We start from the raw sequence: 23,734 nt of genomic DNA on the forward strand, positions 1-23,734 counted from the left end.
CGGGCCTGGGCAGAGCTGATTGCGCATGTCTGCTTGTAGAGCGGGCATGCGCAGTCGGCTCTGCCCAGGCCCGATGCCTGGCAGAGTGAATGAAGAGCTGGAAGACGCCGCGGGGACGCTGCAAGGAGAAGACTTCTCGGAGGATCCAGCCCGACCATCACTCGTGGACTTGGTAAGTATAATTTGATTGAACGTTGCCTACCCCTGAAACGAGAAGAATATGCAAATCTGTCTTCCATGATGTAATTAGGAAGTCAGATGCTGCCTCTGTATTGCAAACCAATAGGAAGGTCGAGCATGACGCAAAAGGGAGCAACCTTTATTGGGTTATTTCACTGGAATTCTGTCTTCCCAACTACAACAGGGAAGATAGGCTTGCACATTCCAGTGAGAGCCCTCTATTGGTTTGCAATACAGAGGCAGCATCTGACTTCCTAATTACATCATGGAAGACAGATTTGCATATTCTTCCCATGGTCCTTTGCAAAGTGGAGTGCTAAAGGCTTAATGAGTCTCCACACACCTATATGGTGGTCTCTCCCTAAGGAGTGACAATATCCCCTTACCCCTGAAACAAGCATTTTCCCCCCATAGACTATAATAGGGTTCGATATTCGATTCGAGTAGTCTAATATTGAGGAGCTACTCGAAACGAATATCGAACCTCGAACATTTTACTGTTCGCTCATCTCTACTCGCAACATAATGGAAACATAGTTTCTAGCGCTCATCTTGGGAGATAGACTCAAGGCTCAAGATATCCCCAAGCAACTACGTTAAAAAATGTTAGCTAAGCCTTGGTGTACATTAGGGTTGAGCGATCGGGATCGGAAAAGCAAATTTCATGACCGGGATTGGCAGGAAAATGATCGGAAATCGGGTTTTAAAATTGATCCTGAAATCTCAAGATCGGCTCAACCCTAATGTACATAGAAACAGGAAAGAGGGGGATAGCACTGGTTAAATGGGCCCACGCTAGGGCTCAGTATTTTCCCAGTTCCTCTCATCCTCATCATGTCCACGTGGGTAATTACCATATGCCTCTCCCTTATGTTTTCGTCTTTACGTAACCCCATGAACATTACATGCATGTACTTAAAGTAAACAGCTACGATGATATTTCTGACCCAGACATGTAGTTGTCACCCACCAGCCTCTTAATACGGTATGGTCGATTATTTCCTTTTTTTATTCTCCATACACAAATCCCCAATTGTTTTGCGATGTTACTCTAAGGGTTAATAGAAAATCTGCAATCCTCGGAGATCACATCAGAAATTCTGCCACATGTGATAGGAGAACACCAAAGTGACAGACACCCGGATGGAAACGCAACAGGCAGAGAGGTCTTTCAGATGCCACCGGTGTCCGTCATATGACATATCCAGCTCTCCGTTTTTTTTTTTTTTCTCTTTTACTGTCCCCTTAATGGAACAGAAAGGCGTAAAAATTGACGTAAATGTGGACAGAGCCGAACACAATTGTGAACTATCACTTCTAGCACTCGGGTCCTCGCATTACGCCGAGCATGGGTGTGACTATGATAATGACAGCTCCGGGTAATAATAGGACCATATCACTCCAAGGATAGAATCTGTTATTTCTACACCTGCAATTTGCTGTAAATCACATAGAAAACACAAATTACTATGTAAATATCACATTTCTATATAAACTCCATGGAGCGGCTCCTTCCAGCGCTCGGCTATTTTCTAGCATTCGGTTCCATTGCTACGCGTGGTCCTGTGCGCTGTGCATTAATTAAATAGGACACTTGACCACAGGCTACTCCAGGCGGCTTTGTCCTTCTATAGCCAAGCCAGTGACAGCTAATTATTTTTCATCTATACATATTCTCCGAGCCTGTGGCTCACAAGTTGCGTGTTGGCCTTGCAAGACTGTTACCGGGATCAGTATCCAGCTCACAAGATAATCAGAAGGGAAAAGTGCCAAAGACATGGCAGATTATGTGATACTTTATATAAGAAGGAAAGTATTCCTTCTAGAAGGAATCTCAATATTTGATTTAATTACCTTAAATCTTAGGGAACTAAGCAAATAAGATCTAATGTGTTCCCTGAATTTCTCTTTATTCTGTGTTGGCTTTGTAATCCTGATGTGTCCACCTTTGCTTTTCCTCATATTGGTTATGATAAAATCCAATATATTATTTCAATATGTTTTACAGGTTGCAGTTCTCATTACAACCACTAGGTGGCCACACAGAGATGCATAGCATGAACAACTCCTGGCAGAGTATCACAAAATCATGTTTAGTTTCAAAGTTGATCATCTCGCCCCATTCATCTTGGGATACATTGAGGAAAGCTTTGGAAGAACATATCTTAAGGGGTAGAATCAAGGATAGGTTAGTAAAGTTTTGCCTTAAATCGAAGATGTGGGATCCACCTCTGGGACCTGGACTTATTATATGTTGAACAAGAGAACCTCTATCTTCATCTCATCTAATGGGGCAACCACTGGCCATCACATCTAGACGAAGAATGAATTAAAAGGTGGCCACTAGAGTCGCGAACTAGGCTTGTTATGATATTTTGCCACCAACAAATTACTATTATACTCCAAGGTCGGTCCAGACACCAGTCTGTAATAAGTGGAGGGTCAAGGCAAGGGAATAAACACTGATACTTACCTTCCTTCACCTCTCCTGGGCTCCCTTGTTGCACCTGGCACTCCTTGATAGTCATCTTGGATTGTCTTCCAACCTTCTGGTTGACTTCACAGGCTTCAGAAGAGTCCAGAAGACAACCAAAGATGACCATGATGAAGCACCCAATGCCACGAGGGAGCCCAGAAGGTGAGGGAAGGTGAGTATTAGTACAAATACCTCTCTTGGACTCCCACTTATTTTGCCCTGAGGTCTGGCAAACCTTACAAACATTCACTAAAGATATCTCACAAGGTTCACCCATCTCTAGTGGCCACAACATTGTTACTTCTCCTTTAATTATGAAAGCATCCAAGCAGATACCACACACTTGATGTTTCCATTACTTCAGTAGATGTGAATGCAGAGAAGCATAAATGCCCAACGAACCCTCAATCATCCCCGTACTAAATCCAATGGTTGGCAGCTGCAATTGCACATGAAGGGGATCAAGAGACCTTCAAGGGTACATGACTTTTCATAAAAAGTTGAAATATATGCAGGAATTTGTCAGGTAGTTTGTTCTATGACTTAGAATTCAAGACATTCTTACTTTGTAAGATGTGAGATTTACAGAATCCTCAGTTTTTTGCACACAACAACGATTTGCAGACATGTCTGTGCAGGCTGTGAGGAGAATCAACCTCTCCCCACTCTATTCACTATGTCAAGAGACAAAAGGACGGCACTTTACATTCACTGAAATAAGAAAGGTAGAATATAATGTATCTATGGACAGACGTCCTTAGTAACAAAAGAGTGGACAGTGAATTAGCTAGAAGGGAGACCTGGGGGCAGGAACTTTAGAGAGGTTTCTCAGGCAGAAAGAAACTCCATCTTTAATTAATGTATATTACATTTTGGTCCAGAATCGCTGGCTCTATGACGTGAGTCTACGTTGTTTGAAAAGTTAGTGATCATTTAGACGTTTAAGGTGTGAATACCTATATAGTTGTGCTAAATAACGCACTTAGTTCTGCTCCACCTGTAGATAGTAAAACCCTTTATTAATGTTCTGACTCTTTGCATTGGTTATTATGCTGTGGAATCGCCGCTTATATATAGCGCTAGACTATGTATGGATGTAAATGCAGAAAGGATATCCTTTAGGGTTCGTATTCCTTTAATGCCTGTCTCTGTAGGTTTCTGATAATCTGGTGGATTTTTCCGTATTCGCTTATAATGAGCACATGTTCAGTGGCAGGTAATCACTCATTAATGTCTCCATTATCGGAAAGTGTACCCTGAGCCTTGGACATATTCTGTCAACGCTGTTGTCACCACTGATGAAGAGACATTTATTGGAGACAGGGAACCTAAAAGAGCAGCGGAGATCTATGGGGAATGGTACCAGCTACCAAACATTGCAGATGTTAGGAGATACACCATCTGCTTCAGCACCTGGATAGTCAGGAGCAGGAAAGGACATTGAGTATTCACGCTTATTGCTGCGTTTCATGCCTTTGTTTTATAGATTAACCCATTCTTTTCTATGAAGAACATCTGAATCCATACTGGTTTGTGGTTGTATCCACTATGAGGAACTTGCAAAAGTCCATATTTGCCATCAGGTTGGTGGATTTACCAATCGCCTGGTTCCACATGTTGGTCTACAAGGTTGGCATCAGTCAGTAGCATGGTGAAGAATCTGTTCTTGTCATTCACCTAAGGCTACGGTCACATCTATTCAGTCTTCATTGCAGTGTCCATCAGAAATCATTGGACAAAAAAATACTGTAAGCCAGAATTTTTCGTCCACCAATTTTTAGAAATATAACAGACACCCAATGGACTCAATTATAATATTGGGGTTGCTCTGGATCCATTGCTGTCCATCATTTCTGAGATCTTTTGCTCTCAATTTTTCTGGATGGAAATGGACATGTGAATGTAGCACAAGTCACTGTTACTTTTTCTCGTGGTGTCTGGTCTTGGTTTCTTAAGAAGTGGTTGGAATGCAAATGTCTGATCACTAGACCTAAGATGTTCTATCCATTATTAATCATCTTTCAGATATTTGGATGGTTCCAGATACTCAAATATACTTAAAGGGTTAATGCAATTATTGGACGCTGGTGGACCCCAATCCTTCCCATAATAGGTGATATGAAAGTGCACAACAGGAGCTGTGGCAAGGCTCTGTCGCCTGGACAATGATTCCATTTTCAGCCCTGGCCCTATAACTAAAGACAGCCAATCCTTCTGTCTCTTAAGTAATCCCAGACAGACTGGATGATGCTGAGATCAGGGCTATATCTGTTGGGGCCATATCACCACTTCCAGGATTCCTCCTCCGAAGGGTGGTCACACTCCTCAGCAGTTATCTGCTGCATCTTGACTGCCCTTCCTACACATTCAGTTTCGAGAGGGATGATAGGTGTTGCCTGATACCTTATTTCTCTGAAAACACAAGGATTGGGCATGTTGAATCCAACAGCCTAATCCTTCTCCCTTCTGTAGTGTCAGGATGCCTCCGAACACATCAGATATTCTTCTGGTCCTGCCAGAATTTTTGGATTTGGCCAACATGATTTGCCAGCTTTATACCCTAGCACAGAAGAGTTGCTTGTTGGCATAACCTCACCATCCATTATCTGGGGAAGATGTCTTGCCAGTCCTGATCCCTGGCTATGCCAAGAATGCCAACCCGGCAATGGCAAACAAAAAGAACATGACCCGTGGATGGTAAATGGAGAAGCCAACAAGCTTTAGGTCCTTGTATTGTGCTGTGAACCCAACACGGGGCCTTATTGATTGTTCCCATTCATCCCTATATAAAGGAATGCTACTTGTACATATATTTAGTATCATATCCCCCATGGCAGGTCGGGGTTCTTCCAATTTCTGCTGATTTTAATGTTGTTTTTCCATAAACCCAGGATTTCTCAGGACTTGTGCCTGATGTTTTGTATTTTTGTTTTTATTCATTGGGTTTGTACATTGCAAGATAAATGACCAACCATATCATTCCGGCAGATGTAGGCTTGACACTACAAGCCGTGATGTTTTTGATTTTTATCCCTCGCCCCCATACAGAATCACTTTTTAGAAATGTGCAGATGTTTTCACCTGCTCCGCATGATTTAGCACCTTGCTTTAATATTTCAGTGCCGAACGCCATTTTTCTTCCTCTGGAGCTCGCATGTCTCCCTTGGTCTGTAATTTCTGCCATCTGCTGCGTGTTCTCTTGGCTTTCGCCTCTGCCAGTTGCATAACCGTTAACTTCTCAGCTTCACAGACTCAAGGACAAAGAGAAGTTTATCCGGGAGTCCCTGCGCCCGGGCGATGAGATGCATTTGTCTGCTTTCTGCTAAACTGTAAAGCTTCTGATGAATCCCATAAAACAAGATAAATGACAGGCCATATGAGACATTGATCGCATCGGTTTTAACCCTTGTCTTTACAAGCCTCCTATTTATCTAACTGCGGTTTGGATAAAATGCGCAATATTGATTTTTTTGGATCTTATTTTCAACAGGTTATATAAAAAAAGAATCTTTCTGCAACCTCCGTGCCCTTAGTTTACATTTTAAAGCCCTCTGGTGTAAGAATCAATTATTTTTTTGCAAGTTTACAATAGAAAAGAAATGGTTTACCTAGAAATCATAAATGGCAATGTCACCCAGAATATACAATGCCAAGATTTAAGGGGGTATGTACCATAGACAAAGCCCTTCATGCTGCGCCTTGCAAAAATGAGGTCTAGTGATGGTCAGTCCCAGTTCTTTTGCTAATTGGGGGTAAGGACTACCATGTCCAGCAAAACAAGGGGGTAAGGAGTTGGCCCAAGAGTCATTGAGTCAAGAGTCAAGCACAATGGCGTCCTAATGCTATGTGGTGATCCTTGTTATGGGGTCCCCATTTTTCACGCACAATGCTGCTCATAATACTTTGGATGCTTTAGTTACTTATAAAGTCACATCAGTAAATTTTAATATTCATCATAGTAAAATAATGGAGACCTGAGGTGTTGGGTGCAAAAATATTCAGGATTAGGCGGTCCTAGACAAATATGGGTTTTACAATGACTCTATAGTAGGGTTGAGCGATCTTTTTCGGTGGGATCAAGATCGGTGATTATTTCCCACAATGCTTTGCTACTGGCCAAGCATTGTGGGAAAAGTAGTACTAAGGAATAGTCAAGCTGAGCGTGTTAGTACTACAAACCCCCAACCCAACGAATGGTGGTAAATCCACCATTCGTCTAAATTGGAGGTTATCTGTTTCCGGCCGCCAATTCCTTTTTCCGATTTTTTTTCACTGCCTACCTTATCGTATTTCCTGTCCCACCTCCCCTGCGCTGTTATTGGTGCCAGGGGAATCAAATTTTTAGTGGGTTTGCCACCTGGTGTTCGATTGGAATCAAACACCTCGAACGGCCTGATATTTGATCGAATATCAATTCGATCGAACGCTGTTCGCTCATCTCTAATTATGATTTGGACCCGTTAACTATGTTCTGGGACCTACTCGATTCATGGAGATCTTGTTAGTTTTGTTCCTCTCTCCTTCCATGCCGGCAGCAAATCGGAGACCCATTCTCTTTGCTTCTATAGGCTCCCCTTGGTGAATCGGGGCAGAGACTACCCCTCTACCCCCACTCATCTGATATGAACGGTCTATGCTAAGGGATTGGGGGGAAAGGTAAAGGTAGACACATCTCTAGTTACTTTCTTGTTCCAAAACATCACTATAGTACATTCCGAAAAGAGAAAGATTTGGAGCCACATCCTTGGCAAAATATCAGCACAGTCTGAATCCCGTAATTGTGTGTACACCGAACAATAATTCCTTGGACATTGCACAAATGAGGCAGCACACTGCTTTTGTCATAGAGATCCCTGGTGCAGATGTCTGAAATGATAAACTTGAAAGTTTGCTTTAAAGAAAAGTTCACTTGGATAGAACATTATGAAGTCTTTAACTTCCTCTTTTTTTTTCTAAGAAGCTCTCAGACAGCCTCAAATATGTGCCTAAGGACAACGACTGAAAAGCAGTTTCCGAGATAGCTTTTCTCCTGAATAAATGAATGGAAAGATTTTATGCTGATAATAAAGATAAGTAATGTATTTCTTTCTGGAGCAGTGCCTGCAGATACAAAGACATATGGGATTTTGAAGTGATAAGGAATCGAACCCTTAGGGTCATTCGGTTGTCAGGACAGAAGATATCTCCTGCCATAAAGCTCACAAAATATCTACTCTCCGAGCATTGATGAGCTTCACGTAGTGTGATTCTCTGAAGAGACTCAAGGTGCTCTCTTAAAGGCAAAGCGTCTTTGTACATAAGGCTTCCGAACAATGTGGCAGCGGCTGCGAAACCGTCATTTAATAACTCAACGTGGGGTTCTACCGTTCTTGTGCAGACTGGACCAACCATAGGTCAACCGATAGAAATGACAGATGGGTCTAACCATATCTTTCCATTAGAGTCCCATAGGACCAATCCACTAGACCAGTGGTTCTCAACCTTTCTAATGCCGTGACCCCGCAATACAGTTCCTCATGTTGCGGTGACCCCATTCAGTTTGGAACACGCGTCCATAACTGCGTGCGTTCCAGTTGAATAGCGCTGCTGCAGACAGTAGCGTGGCTTCTCAGTGGCTAAAGCCATCAGAAATATGTATTTTCTGATGGCTTTAGGAATACCACGCAACTTTTGAAGATTGCAAATTTAGCTCCACCCACTTTTATGTTGACTCCGCCCATTCTCTTTCATTTTTCATGTGCTCCCACACAGTGGGACCCATACATTATATGTCCCCCCCCACCATCTCTCCCCCAGTTTCATATAACCCCTTCATCTGCCCCCAGTTTCATGTCCCCCCTCCATCTCTTCCCCAGTTTCATGTCCCCCCATCTCTGCCTCCAGTGTCAAGCCGTACCCCCCCTTCATCTGCCCACAGTTTCATGTGCCTCCATCTCTTCCCCCAGTTTCATGTCCCCATCTGTTCCCCCGTTTGATGTTCCCCCATCTCTGCCCAGAGCTTCATGTGCCTCCATCTCTGCCCCTAGTGTCATGCCTCCCCCCCCTGCATCTGCCTAGAGCTTCATGTCCCTCCATCTCTGCCCCCAGTGTCATGCCGTCCCCCCCCCTTCATCTGCCCCTTCATTATGTTCCACCTTAATGTTTAAAAAAACCAAAACCACTTACACTCACCTTCCAACGCTCCCTCGCTGCCCGCTCAGTCTCGATCACCCATATAGTTGTAGGCACGATGTGACGTCATCACATCGCGGCTACACATACAGAAGCCGCAGCGCAGCGTTAAAGCAGGAGATGGCTGTGACAGCTCCTGCTTTAATCGTCTGTGTTTTCAACTCATCAGCGTCCTCCGGGCGCCGATCAGTTGAAACCGGGACATACCTCCCACCGACCGGGACGGTTGGGAGGTATGTGGCGACCCCTGTGTGTTGGTCGTTTGACCCCCGCCGGGGTTGCAACCCACAGGTTGAGAACCACTGCACTAGACTATCCTGACATGCAATCAAAACCATTGTCAGGCTCTAAACCACATCGCGACCATTGGGTGGCCACCTATAGACTATATATATATATCGTTGAAACAACTCCCAACAGAGTATTGTGAAATAAGATGGTTATCTTGTCCCACACATCTCAAGATATGTTGAGCAAACGTAGTGAATCACATATCTGTAGAGCAGGCCCGATCTCCGCCTGAGGCCCAGTTCACATCTGCATTCAGGCCATTCCGTTTCTTTCTTCCTTCCTGTAAGCAGCATTTTCCTCTCTGCTTTTTACGTGCGGAAACACCTCATCTATGGAAGCACGTCTGTCGGGAACAAGACTCCCTCTCCTCATACATATAGAAATTGGAAATTGTACATGTATTTCAAAAAACTTATTTCCAGACCTTGGCACAACTTAATGGACTCTATCCACCAATAGCAGAAATACTGGACAAGTAATTACATAGTTTCAACTGATACAGGAACGTTTCATTTTCAACACCACAATGTTAGGCCTGGGTCACATCTGTGTTGGAGACTATGCTGCAGATTCTAAGACTGGTGGAAAGAAAAAGTCCTGCACAAGAGATTTATACTGAAGACCCCATTATAATCCATGTGGGTCCATGGGTTTCCTAAATGGTAGATCCAAGAGGGCTGAGACCCGATCTAAAACCTTCCCAGACACATGATGCATCTGTGTGCCAAATTTGGTGAAGATCGGTCCAGTCGTTTGGTCGCGCATAAAGAACGAACAGGCAGACAGACGGACAGACAGAAACTCATTTTTCTATATATAAGAGATGGTGGTGGTGCTCAATTATCCATGTCTTATTAATTAATATAGTGATGGTGCTTGATTACCCAAATCTAATACATTAATATGGTGATGGTGCTCAATTACACAAACTTCATTCAATAATATGGTGGTGGTGCTCGATTACCCAAGTTTTGTTCACTGATATGGTGGTAGTGTTCGATTATCCAAGTCTTAAGGGGATATTGTGGAGAGACCACCATATAGGTGTGTGGAGTCTTATTAAGCCTTTAGCACTCCACTTCGCAAGGGACCATGGGAAGAATATGCAAATCTGTCTTCCATGATGTATTTAGGAAGTCAGCTGCTGCCTCAGTGTTGCAAACCAATAGAGGGCGCTCACTGGAATGTGCAAGCCTGTCTTCCCTGATGTAATTCGGAAGACAGAATTTCAGTGTATCCAAGTCTTGTTCATTAATATGGTAGTTGGCGCTCGATTACCCAAATCTCGTTCACTAATATATTGGTGGTGTTCGATTATCCAAGTCTCATCCATTAATATTACATCTGTCGAGACCTTTGTATCTATGCCTTCTATTCACATGATTGTAATCCAACAATACAGAATAATCTAATACTCATGGATTAGATTGTGTATTTGGCTATGGGCGGTGAAGACATAGTAGCCACATTCAGACTCTGGTAGCCCCTCTGCAGCTTAATATGACATTGGTATAATAAAAGCCACAGGGTCGGTATCCTACATGTATCATACTATTCCTAAATGTACCGATCACCATTGGAACAGATTACACAACAGTTTACACTTTGATCACTTGAGTAATTGCAAAAAAACAAAGAAAATTCTTTCCGTCGCTATTTTAAGCCGAGCGACCATCAATAATGCAATAATATATTGAAGGAAACAACTTAAAACGCTTAGACAAAAAGATCAATAAAATAATCCTATTGCTTTGAATGTCTCTGTTACGTTCCGGGCACAATTGCTGGAATTTATCCAATAGTCGGCTATAAAACAGCTGCAGAATGATCAACATTTAGGGATTATGATCAGATTTGGGGACTTTTGCTAAGCCAATTGTTGTAACAAAAGCTGTTAGGCTGCAATAATCGCAGGCACTTGGTACGGACTTATCAATTCTTTATGCACAATGGGGAGGAATTTCAGTGGCGATTATGAGGGGAATACAATGTAATGTACATCATGAAAATAGGATAATAATAGATAACCATCTGAAAATATTAACTTACATCTAAGTCTATCTTGTCATGACTTAACTGTTGTACTAAAGGAAACGCAATGGTTTAATCTGAGATGGTTTGCTGCCCTTTGTGGGATTTGAACACCAGGGTTAACCACTGAGCCACCGTGTGGCCCCTTGAGATAGGAAGTTGTGACCATAGTCAGCTATTGCCTAAGTTTTACAGGTACTAATTCCCCTGATGCACCACTACTGGAGAATAGAGGTATTGCACAGCCTACAGTGCCACCACTGGAGAATAAAAGTATTACACAGCCTGTAATGCCACCACTGGTGAATAGAAGTATTACACAGCCTGCAGTGCCACCACTGGAGAATAGAGGTATTACACAGCCTGCAGCAACCCCACTGGACAAAAGAAGTATTACACAGCCTGCAGTGCCTCCACTGGAGAAAAGAAGTATTACACAGCCTGCAGTGCCACCACTGGAGAAAAGAAGTATTACACAGCCTGCAGCACCCCCACTGGAGAAAAGAAGTATTACACAGCCTGCAGCAACCCCACTGGAGAATAGAAGTATTACACAGCCTGCAGTGCCACCACTGGAGAATAGAAGTATTAAACAGCCTGCAGTGCCACCACTGGAGAATAGAGGTATTACACAGCCTGCAGCACACCCACTGGCAAATAGAGGTATTACACAGCCTGCAGTGCCATAACTGGAGAATAGAAGTATTACACAGCCTGCAGTGCCACCACTGGCAAACAGAGGTATTACACAGCCTGCAGTGCCACCACTGGCGAATATAGGTATTACACAGCCTGCAGTGCCACCACTGGCAAATAGAAGTATTACACAGCTTGCAGTGCCTCCACTAGAGAATAGAAGTATTAAACAGCCTGCAGTGCCACCACTGGTGAATAGAGATATTATACAGACTGCAGCACCCCCACTAGCGAATAGAAGTATTACATAGCCTGCAGCACCCCCACTGGAGAAAAAAAAAAAATTATATATTGAGGTCTTCCAGAGGAAAATAAGTTTTTGTATCTACCTTCTGCTCTAGAGACAATCTCTGCCCTTATGTCCTACTATGAGTTTTGCAGTGTCACATTGTCAGGCTTGCCGTTATTCATGGCCCACAGCTTGGGCATTATTTCTGTGATTCTTGTTTCACTGTTTCTTTAAAATGAGCTTCAGGATGGATGAGAAGGAGCAGAATCTGTTTTTTCTTATAGTTGGGGGTCCAACAGCCAGCCACTTCCCATGCCTATAATACTCACAACATGGAGGTGGAATCAGTTTGCTGTGCGCCCTCTATAGAGCCAGTGCTATTACTGCAGCTGCCATTGACTTCAATGGGAGATGAGCTGCACTACTGGTGTACAGCCATTATCTAGGCAGCCACCTGTGTCCAGCCCTGTGCTATGTATAGTTAGAGCGCTGATCCGTGTGGGGGATGGGCTGTTGGCCCCCACCACTCACATATTTATGACCTAAAACCCTGAACTCCTTCACAACCCCTTTACTAAGTGCAGTATAATAACAGTATACGTATAGCCTATTCCAGCCTCGGAGGGGGGTATACAAATCCGGGCAATTATCGACAATTACTGTGATATACTATAATATTTATTTCCACTCCGCATTAGTCCATAGCGTCTCCGCAATACCGTAATTATTTTATTTGGTTATACAGTAGGAATTATGTTCGTAGGGAGCCTGTTAAAATATTGGAATCCCACCCCTGGTCCATTCATTTCAATGAAAGGAGCAGTCAGGCAGAAAACATCAGTGATAATATAGTAAGACATCCAATTTCTCCATTTACAAAGCGGCGGTGGGCACGTTCCTTAGAAGAAAGTTTGAGCGAATCGCTAGAATTTTGCTTTATTTCAGCGGCGCGGTTCTCCAAGGCTCGCTCTCCTAACCAACAGCATAAAATCCTCTTTCATCCCCCGACACGTCATTTGACTGGTTTCAATATATTCTATAATTACGCTATGTCTATAGAGAAGACAGTTTAATGTTATATTCCTTATCCAGATAAATGGATGTCCCTGAGCAGTGACCTCCATTCGTAACCTTATCGCTCCGCGTCTTACGATAACACTTACCCAGATTAAATTTATTACTTAAATATGGCTCTGGCGTTGTCGGAGTAATAGGATTGTCTGGGAGTATCGGAGTAATGTTTGTGTACGGATTAGAAAACAGGACGCGCCTAACGAAGAGAACGGAGGGATAATTAGCCAATCAGCGGCCATCTTCCATTGAATATGTCATGGCGTATTATATTTCATGACGGTGTAACTCAGCAGCCCCGGAGATATCCATCTCTCTCCCAGACGGCGGATTCACAAAGAGGGAACAATATTTAACCCGTCTCCTACAATGTGGTATGATAGGTAACAAAGGAGGGAAAATGTCAGCGATACAAGGAGCGAGATGTACGGAAGTGGCGAGACGGTGATAAAGGGAAATAGATGGCTGCAAAATACAGCGTATACAGTAATATAGGAGGGTATCGTGTAAAATGGTGCAGGGTACTGGATATAAAGTAGTATACAAAGTATAATGTAAAAAAAAAAAATTTGCAACATATGTGATATACGGTGATAGAAAAAGCATAACATAAAAAATACCGCAAAATATAGTGTATACAGTAATATATGAGAGTATCGTGTAAAATGGTGCAGAATACTGGATATAAAGAAGTATACAAAGTATAACGTTAAAAAAAAACTTGCAACATACGTTATATACGGTGATAGAAAAAGCATAGCATAAAAAATACAACAAAATATAGCATATACAGTAATATATGAGAGTATCATGTAAAATGGTGCAGAATACTGGATATAAAGTAGTATACAAAGTATAACGTAAAAAAAAAAAAAAAAACTTGCAACATACGATATATACGGTGATAGAAAAAAGCATAACATAAAAAATACCGCAAAATATAGTGTATACAGTAATATATGAGAGTATCGTGTAAAATGGTGCAGAATACTGGATATAAAGTAGTATACAAAGTATAATGTAAAAAAAACAACTTGCAACATACGTTATATACGGTGATGAACAAAGCATAGCATAAAAAATACCGCAAAATATATTGTATACAATAATATATGAGAGTATTGTGTAAAATGGTGCAGAATACTGGATATAAAGTAGTATACAAAGTATAATGTAAAAAAAAAAACTTGCAACATATGTTATATACGGTGATAGAAAAAGCATACCATAAAAAATACCGCAAAATATAGTGTATACAGTAATATATGAGAGTATCGTGTAAAATGGTGCAGAATACTGGATATAAAGTAGTATACAAAGTATAATGTAAAAAAAACAACTTGCAACATACGTTATATACGGTGATGAACAAAGCATAGCATAAAAAATACCGCAAAATATATTGTATACAGTAATATATGAGAGTATTGTGTAAAATGGTGCAGAATACTGGATATAAAGTAGTATACAAAGTATAATGTAAAAAAAAAAACTTGCAACATATGTTATATACGGTGATGAACAAAGCATAGCATAAAAAATACCGCAAAATATAGTGTATACAGTAATATATGAGAGTATCGTGTAAAATGGTGCAGAATACTGGATATAAAGTAGTATACAAAGTAGAAAATACTCTGCAATATACTTTAGATATGGTGATATATAAAGTACAACATAAAAAATACTGCAAAATACAGCGTATACAGTAATATAGGAGAGTATTGTGTAAAATGGTGCAGAATACTGGATATAAAGTAGTATACAAAGTATAATGTAAAAAAAACAACTTGCAACATATGTTATATACGGTGATAGTAAAAGCATAGCATAAAAAATACCGCAAAGTACTAATAATATAAAGAGTATAATGTAAAAAAAAACTCTGCAACATACTTTAGATACGGTGATATATAAAGCACAACATAAAAGATACGACAAAATACAGCGTATACAGTAATATATACGAGTATTGTGTATAAATTCTGCAAAATCCTGTATATAAAAAAGTATACAAAGTATAACATAAAAAAAAACTTGCAACATAACATAAAGAGTATAATGTAAAAATGCTGCAAACTACTGTATATAAAGTAATATACAAAGTATAACGTAAAAAAAACCCCCTGCATACATACTTCATATACGGTGATATATAAAGCACAACATAAAAATGCTGCAAAATCCTGTATATAAAGTAGTATACAAAGTATAACGTAAAAAAAACAAACTTGCAACATATGTTATATACGGTGATATATAAAGCACACCATAAAAAATGCCGCAAAATATGGTGTATACAGTAATATAAAGAGTATAATGTAAAAAAAAAAAAACCTCTGCAACATACTTTATATAAGGAGATATAAAAAGCATAACAAAAAATACCGCAAAATGTAGTGTTCTATAAAATAAAGAGTATAATGTAAAAATGCCACAAACTACTGTATATAAAGTAGTATACAAAGTATAACGTAAAAAATACTCTGCAATATATGTTATATAGGGTGATAGAAATAAAGCATAAAAAATACTGCAAAATATGGCGTATACACTAATATAAAGAGTATAATGTAAAAATGCTGCCACCTATTTTATATAGGGTGATATAAAAAGCATAACATAAAAAATACCGCAAAATGTAGAGTGGTCTATAAAATATGCAAAATGCTGCAAAATACTATATATAAGTAGTAGACAATGTATAACGTAAAAAAATATCCTGCATACATATGATATATACGGTGATAGAAAAATCACAACATAAAAAATACTGCAAAATACAGCGTATACGGTAATATTAGGAGATGTAATGGAAAAAACTCTGCAACGTACTTTACATATGGTGATATAAAAAGCATAGCATAAAAAGTACCGCAAAACATAGAGTGCTCAATAAAATAGAGAGTATAATGTAAACATGTTGTAAAATACTGTATATAAAGTAGTATAGAAAGTATAACATAAAAAAATCCCCTGCAATAGAAATAAACAAGTACTATTTGAAAAAATAGCACGCACCCATAGCAATGAATGGAGCCGGCCGGCATGCAGATGGGGCCGGCGTCCTGCCACTTAACCCCCTGCGCCGGCTGCGTCCATTCATTCCTATACAAAATATAAAATAATATAAAGCTTATAATGTAAAAATGCCGTAAAATCCTGTATATAAAGTAGTATAAAAAATATAATGTAAAAAACCCTTCAAAATACTTCATATCCGGTAATAGAAAAAGCACACCATAAAAAATACCGCAATACTGCAAAAGACAGCATGTACAATAAAAAGTGTCATGTAAAAATACTGCAAAATAATGCACATACAAGAATATGATGAGTACAATGTAACAACCCTGAAAAATACTTTGTATACAGTGATATAAAAAAATAACATGAAAAATAGTGCAAATAGTTCATAGACAATAATATAAAGCGTATAATGTACAAATAATGTCTAAATGCTGCAGAATATTTCATATACGGTAATATAAAACAGATCACTTAAAAATAACATAAAAGTTATGCAAAATACCGTATATAGAGTCAGATAATAGACCTGGGGGTTCCGGGCTGGTCCTGACATCAGGTTGGTCATGTGATCATATCCGGCATCCAGTCCCACAGTTGCTCCACCTCCTACGTCCTCTCCTGAGCAGTGGGAGTGGCAAATTATAGTAAAGCCAGCCCCCTTCCCTGGTGGTCTCGGGTGGTTAAAGGGAGTCTGTCACCAGAACCCAGCCCTGCAGATAGATAGGTTAATGTCACCTAAATCAATGTTTTCCTTGTGAATTGTTGCATCTGTTGCCACAATTTTGCTATTTTTGTCAATATGCAAATGAGCTCTTTGGAAACACTAATAACACCTATGCTCCAGAAAATAAGTCATTTGCTTGTTGACATAACGGTGATATCTTGGCAATGGAGGCAATGATTGACAAGAGGAAGATACTCTGATTCCGATAAACCTAACCTATCTATCTGTGAGGCTGAGATGACTTGCTGGGGACAGACTCCCATGGTCAATGTAATGCAGGATGCACTAGATGCCTGGGATGTACCTGCTCCAAGATGTTGTGATCCACAGTAGATAGACTCATGTACTGAGCGGCTGCAGGAGTCAAAGGGATTGCTTTGTAGTTCTATGTATGAGCAGAGCTGGAGTTGCAGGAGGATGGAGCACAGGCTGGTTGACAATGTAAAAATAGACTTGGCTCTTAGGTCATGTAGACAGCAAGCAATCTTATCATAAATATAGTGAGAGTGATACAGAAGAGGCTTAGATTTCTTTTTTTGCAAAGAGGTCTAATTTGTATACCTGCTATATAAAAGAGAATTGCATGGCATATATGACTCTGTATGCCTACAGGGCGCCCTCTCCAAGGAGAAGACATACCACTAGATCCAAGAGAGAGGTTATTCTTCAGTTCATAAAGGGAGTCTATCACAAGACCCCAGCATATCACCCCAGCCCTGCAGATAGATAGGTTATGGTCATCTGAATCAATTACCTGTTTTCTACTTGTGAATTGTTGCCTCCAACTGATAAAATTTCACTGTTTATGTCAAAATGCAGATAAGATCTTTGGAGCAATGACTATGCCCAAGGAACTTATTTGCATTTTGACCAAAACAGTGTTATCTCAGAGAAAGGAAGCAAAAATTCACAAGGGGAAAACACTGTTTGATTCAGGTGACCATAACCTATCTATCTGCAGGGCTGGGGTGATATACTGGGGTCTGGTGACAGTAACCTATCTATCTGCAGGGCTGGGGTGATATGCTGGGTCTGGTGACACTAACCTATCTATCTGCAGGGCTGGGGTGATATGCTGGTTCTGGTGACACTAACCTATCTATCTGCAGGGCTGGGGTGATATACTAGTATGGTGACACTAACCTACCTATCTGCAGGGCTGGGGTGATATACTGGGTCTGGTGACACTAACCTATCTATCTGCAGGGCTGGGGTGATATGCTGGGTCTGGTGACAGTAACCTATCTATCTGCAGGGCAGGGGGGATATGCTGGGTCTGGTGACACTAACCTATCTATCTGCAGGGCTGGGGTGATATACTAGTATGGTGACACTAACCTATCTATCTGCAGGGCTGGGGTGATATGCTGGTTCTGGTGACAGTAACCTATCTATCTGCAGGGCTGGGGTGATATGCTGGTTCTGGTGACAGTAACCTATCTATCTGCAGGGCTGGGGTGATATGCTGGTTCTGGTGACAGTAACCTATCTATCTGCAGGGCTGGGGTGATATGCTGGGTCTGGTGACCCTAACCTATCTATCTGCAGGGCTGGGGTGATATGCTGGGATCTGTTGACCCCAGCTTTGGACTTTAACCAATGGGCCATTAATGTCACCAGGCCACTATGGATGTAGGTCTTTCACTTCATGTTCATGTTCTTGTTGTAGTCATTCCTTTCACATGGGAAAAAGCCAAACCCAGTCCTATCTTCAGACTCCCTTCTATGGTCCTGTACATACAGTCCTATGAAAAAGTTTGGGCACCCCTATTAATCTTAATCATTTTTTGTTCTAAATATTTTGGTGTTTGCAACAGCCATTTCAGTTTGATATATCTAATAACTGATGGACACAGTAATATTTCAGGATTGAAATGAGGTTTATTGTACTAACAGAAAATGTGCAATATGCATTAAACCAAAATTTGACCGGTGCAAAAGTATGGGCACCCTTATCATTTTATTGATTTGAATTCCCCTAACTACTTTTTACTGGCTTACTGAAGCACAAAATTGGTTTTGTAACCTCAGTGAGCTTTGAACTTCATAGCCAGATGTATCCAATCATAAGAAAAGGTATTTAAGGTGGCCAATTGCAAGTTGATCTCCTATTTGAATCTCCTCTGAAGAGTGGCATCATGGGCTACTCAAAACAACTCTCAAATGATCTGAAAACAAAGATTGTTCAACATAGTTGTTCAGGGGAAGGATACAAAAAGTTGTCTCAGAGATTTAACCTGTCAGTTTCCACTGTGAGGAACATAGTAAGGAAATGGAAGACCACAGGGACAGTTCTTGTTAAGCCCAGAAGTGGCAGGCCAAGAAAAATATCAGAAAGGCAGAGAAGAAGAATGGTGAGAAGAGTCAAGGACAATCCACAGACCACCTCCAAAGAGCTGCAGCATCATCTTGCTGCAGATGGTGTCACTGTGCATCGGTCAACTATACAGCGCACTTTGCACAAATAGAAGCTGTATGGGAGAGTGATGAGAAAGAAGCCGTTTCTGCACGTACGCCACAAATAGAGTTGCCTGAGGTATGCAAAAGCACATTTGGACAAGGCAGCTTCATTTTGGAAACAAAAATTGAGTTGTTTGGTTATAAAAAAAGGCGTTATGCATGGCGTCCAAAAAGAAACAGCATTCCAAGAAAAACACATGCTACCCACTGTAAAATTTGGTGGAGGTTCCATCATGCTTTGGGGCTGTGTGGACAATGCCGGCATCGGGAATCTTGTTAAAGTTGAGGGTCGCATGGATTCCACTCAGTATCAGCAGATTCTTAAGAATAATGTTCAAGAATCAGTGACGAAGTTGAAGTTACGCCGGGGATGGATATTTCAGCAAGACAATGATCCAAAACACCGCTCCAAATCCTCAGGCATTCATGCAGAGGAACAATTACAATGTTCTGGAATGGCCATCCCAGTCCCCAGACCTGAATATCATTGAACATCTGTGGGATGATTTGAAGCGGGCTGTCCATGCTCGGCGACCATCTAACTTAACTGAACTTGAATTGTTTGTCCAAAATACCTTTATCCAGGATCCAGGAACTGATTAAAAGCTACAGGAAGCGACTAGAGGCTGTTATCTTTGCAAAAGGAGGATCTACTAAATATTAATGTCACTTTTCTGTTGAGGTGCCCATACTTTTGCACCGGTCAAATTTTGGTTTAATGCATATTGCGCATTTTCTGTTAGTAAAATAAACCTCATTTCAATCCTGAAATATTACTGTGTCCATCAGTTATTAGATATATCAAACTGAAATGGCTGTTATAAACACCAAAATATTTAGAACTAAAAATTATTAAGATTAATAGGAGTGCCCAGCTTTTTCATAGGACTGTATCTCTTTTGTTCCATATTCATAAGACTACTTGGTTATTTTTCATGTACCAAAGCGGAGCCGTACCTATAATATTCACATCAAAGCCGGATTATCACAACAGTCTCCAGGCCAACTCCCCTGGTAATACATAGCGATGTGATTCAATACAGAAGAAAATTAAAATGACCCTCCAAACGCAACGCTTCAGAAGGACCTATAGAAAGGCGTCGCTGTCACTCAACGTTCTTACAGATCCTAATATTCTTTTCTATTACACAACAGACGTATCCAATAAAAGGCACCAATACAATAGCGCTAATAACAATAACAATACTAATGCATGGAGAATCCTGCACGCAAAGGTTGACCCATCCAAAGCCGCGGGACACATTTCCCCCAGCCCCGTTCTTCTCGCCATCTTGCAATAGAACGATGTGAAATATGCAATAGGATGATTATTAACATTAAAAGAAGAAAATATAAGTCAAGAAAACGTATGCAGCAGAGCCGTGAATGCTATTAGAGCCGCTCGCCGCGCACGCTGCGTCTTGCCTTCCATTTCTCTGTTGACAAAGCAGAAGGAAAGAAGCGGCTTTTGTTTTACCAGCTGCGGAAGAAAGAATGTTCTTAGGTACATAGGGTCACCTGATCTCATAGGCAATTACAGAGTTACGGGGGGAAAAAACCCACATCTCGCTGCAGCGCGTGAGCACATAAAAAAGTCACTTCTGGGAATTAAGTAGAAAAATGACTTTTTAGATGTCGACTGTTGAATCATTTTGAATTCCACCTCCAGAGCAGAAAATGATGAGTTTAATATCATAGCGGGAGGTATCTTGCATCTCCCTTTAAAGACAGCTCTCAGCATCCAGCAGGTTCCCAGCAAACAATTTATTACTTTCTCCTTGTCTTCGCAGACAAATTATATGACAATCACTCTCCCTTTTAATTCCAGCATGCTTTGCTTCATCTTAGTTTTAATTGCTTCGCCGGTGAAGGAGCAAACTTTTCGGCGGCTCAGTTTTTAAGTTATTTACTGCAGATATTTACCCCAAAGAGACAAAAAAAAAAAAATCAATCTGCTTGTTACACATCAGATGGATGGCCGTACGTGACGGAAATGTTGGTATCTTTGGAATTCGAGTTGCATAGATTTTTCTGTAGGGTGCAGAAGGGTATCAGTGTAAGGTGGTGCGGGCGCAGGCTTTAACTGGTCAGCTTAATCCGCGCAATAGATAGGCAGCCATTGTAAACACTGTGTGTGTTGTTTGACCGAGGCTTGGATTATTGTTGCTCAGGTTGTGTTGCATATTGCACCATGTAATATGTTGGCTGGGGTGGTGCAGGTCATCGCTTTGGGAAGTTTCTGAAAGCCATATTTTGCAATGGAGTTGCACCATGGGAGACGTTGTGCGTTGCTCTCCCACAGTGCTACTTGCCAATGTCAGGATGCTTATGGCTGGATGGGGTATGTTATTTAAAGGCCGTTCCACTACTATGTGTGTGGAGGAGTAGCCCATGAAGGTGTCTTGCATGACTTGGTTAGCTTGAGGAGAAAAGACACCTTGGCAACCTCCGATCCAGTAGCCGGTTCTTGGAGCCAGAGCACAGACCCTGTTAGAAGTAATACAAGCCCTCTCTGTGTCTGGAGAGGGCTTGCAGGGCTACTTGGGCTGCTGACGGATGGGGGCGATGTAGCTGGCTGCTCTTTGATGCCCACATTGGGTGCAGCCAGGTGAGAGTCATAGTGCACATTGTCTTGTACATTGTCCCGGACTTGTTACACCCACATCATGGTTCTGAATTTGGCTTCTAGAATAGAAGGATCCAGTGGTTATTTCCCACCGTCCATGACTCTTAGACCAATTTTTCACCCCCGTTTGCTAACAATGTGGTTAACCCAGAGAAGGAAGTCCTGCAAAGTCACTGCCCTAATAAAAATGGGACACAACCAGCAATCTCTCTCCAAGGACACCATACCAGTTGCATGTAAACCCTTGGTTGTACCTGAAGCAATGTAAGATACACAGGTCAGTCTTTGGGAGTTACATTGTACCCACTCCCAGAGGCATCACTAGAAGCTCCCGCGCCTCACTTACTATGTTCTATCCATAAGACTAGTTTCATCTTATATTGTAGAGACTGTTGGGCCCCTCAGGTTCCAGGACTTGGTCACACTTGCTATCTCTGCACCCCCTATAGCTGCTCCCCTGTCCATTCCTGATTCATGCAAAGTTAAAAGCATGCTTTTCTAAATGACATTAGTAGGTGCATAGTTCAGACTTCATGCACGACACCAAGTTGTAACATGTCTGTTTTAGTAAATACTTGCACACCCCATGAAATAATTCTGGAACCTCCTTTCTTATAATTCTGTATTGTGCCGCTCCTCAGGGGTGTGTCCTTGCACAGTCTGATACTGGCAGCCCTGATTGGACAGTATCAGAGTGAGCAGAGACACGCCCCCTACTAGTAACACTAGTGGTATTTTATCCATACATTGCTACAATATTATCACATACACTGGAATTCAAACAGGGAGCGGGAAGAGGGAAGTGGCTCAATACCGACTGGTGCCACCATTATTCCCAGCTACGCCAGTAGTCTGGTCAATCCAGTAACAATGTATCGATGATTTAGTCAATGAGTTATTATCTCTCCGATGAGACGTTCAGCGATCCTAGTGTCACGTAATACGGCACTAACCCATTTTCTTAGTGAATGTAATGACATTTTTTGCTTCTTAATGTGCTCGGATTCCATCGTACGCTATTTATGGGTGAAGTCATGGAAATAAAGCTGTAGGGGGCAGCGGGATTGTGTTCCTCCGCTGACTTCTTATTAAATTGCTTCTATAATCTTCCCCATTAATGTGGGAAATTGGGGCATATTCATCAACCTATTTATAAAGAGGCGAATGTCTATTTTAACAAAAACATAGGATGACGAAATCCAGAAATGAACTAAAATCTAGAAATAATACTGGATATACTGTGTATCTATCTGATGGAATGTCTTATATTTTGCTCCTACAGAAGACCAGCTTGGAGTTTTACATAGACATTCACGCCCATTCCACCATGATGAACGGATTCATGTACGGAAATATCTTTGAGCAAGAAGAGCTATTTCAGAGACAAGCCATTTTTCCGAAGCTGCTCTGTCGAAATGCCGAGGACTTCTCTTTTGTAAGTATGGTGTGAATGCTTCATACTGAGCAGGTAGCACTGGGGGCCCTGGAAGCACTGGGGGCCCTGGAAGCACTTACATCATAGGGAGACAGAAGACCTGGTAAACAAAAAACTAAAAAAAAGAAAATTTGCAATACTGTCATAGGATCTTATATGTGTCTGCATGGAGCCCCTCAGTAGTTCTGTTGCAAATTGCAGATTGTCCAGGGTTTTGCAAGCATGTTGTGAAATTATATCATGGTATGTAGATAAAAATTCAATAAGGTGCAGAATTGATATTTCTGTGGCCCAGGCAAAGTTATCTCTGGGAT

At 41.3% G+C, this 23,734-nt stretch overlaps 1 protein-coding gene across 1 annotated transcript in view; it reads left to right on the plus strand.

The window, feature by feature from the left end:
- AGBL4 (AGBL carboxypeptidase 4) overlaps nt 1–23,734 on the plus strand; it is a 966,914-nt gene that overhangs the window by 849,956 nt on the left and 93,224 nt on the right. The window contains exon 10 of the mRNA XM_075286245.1: nt 23,268–23,420. Coding sequence (XP_075142346.1) covers nt 23,268–23,420 — 153 coding nt within the window. The remainder of the gene's footprint in view (nt 1–23,267; nt 23,421–23,734) is intronic.

This window comes from Leptodactylus fuscus, chromosome 9 (assembly GCF_031893055.1).
Source record: "Leptodactylus fuscus isolate aLepFus1 chromosome 9, aLepFus1.hap2, whole genome shotgun sequence".
NCBI classification, from domain to species: domain Eukaryota; kingdom Metazoa; phylum Chordata; class Amphibia; order Anura; family Leptodactylidae; genus Leptodactylus; species Leptodactylus fuscus.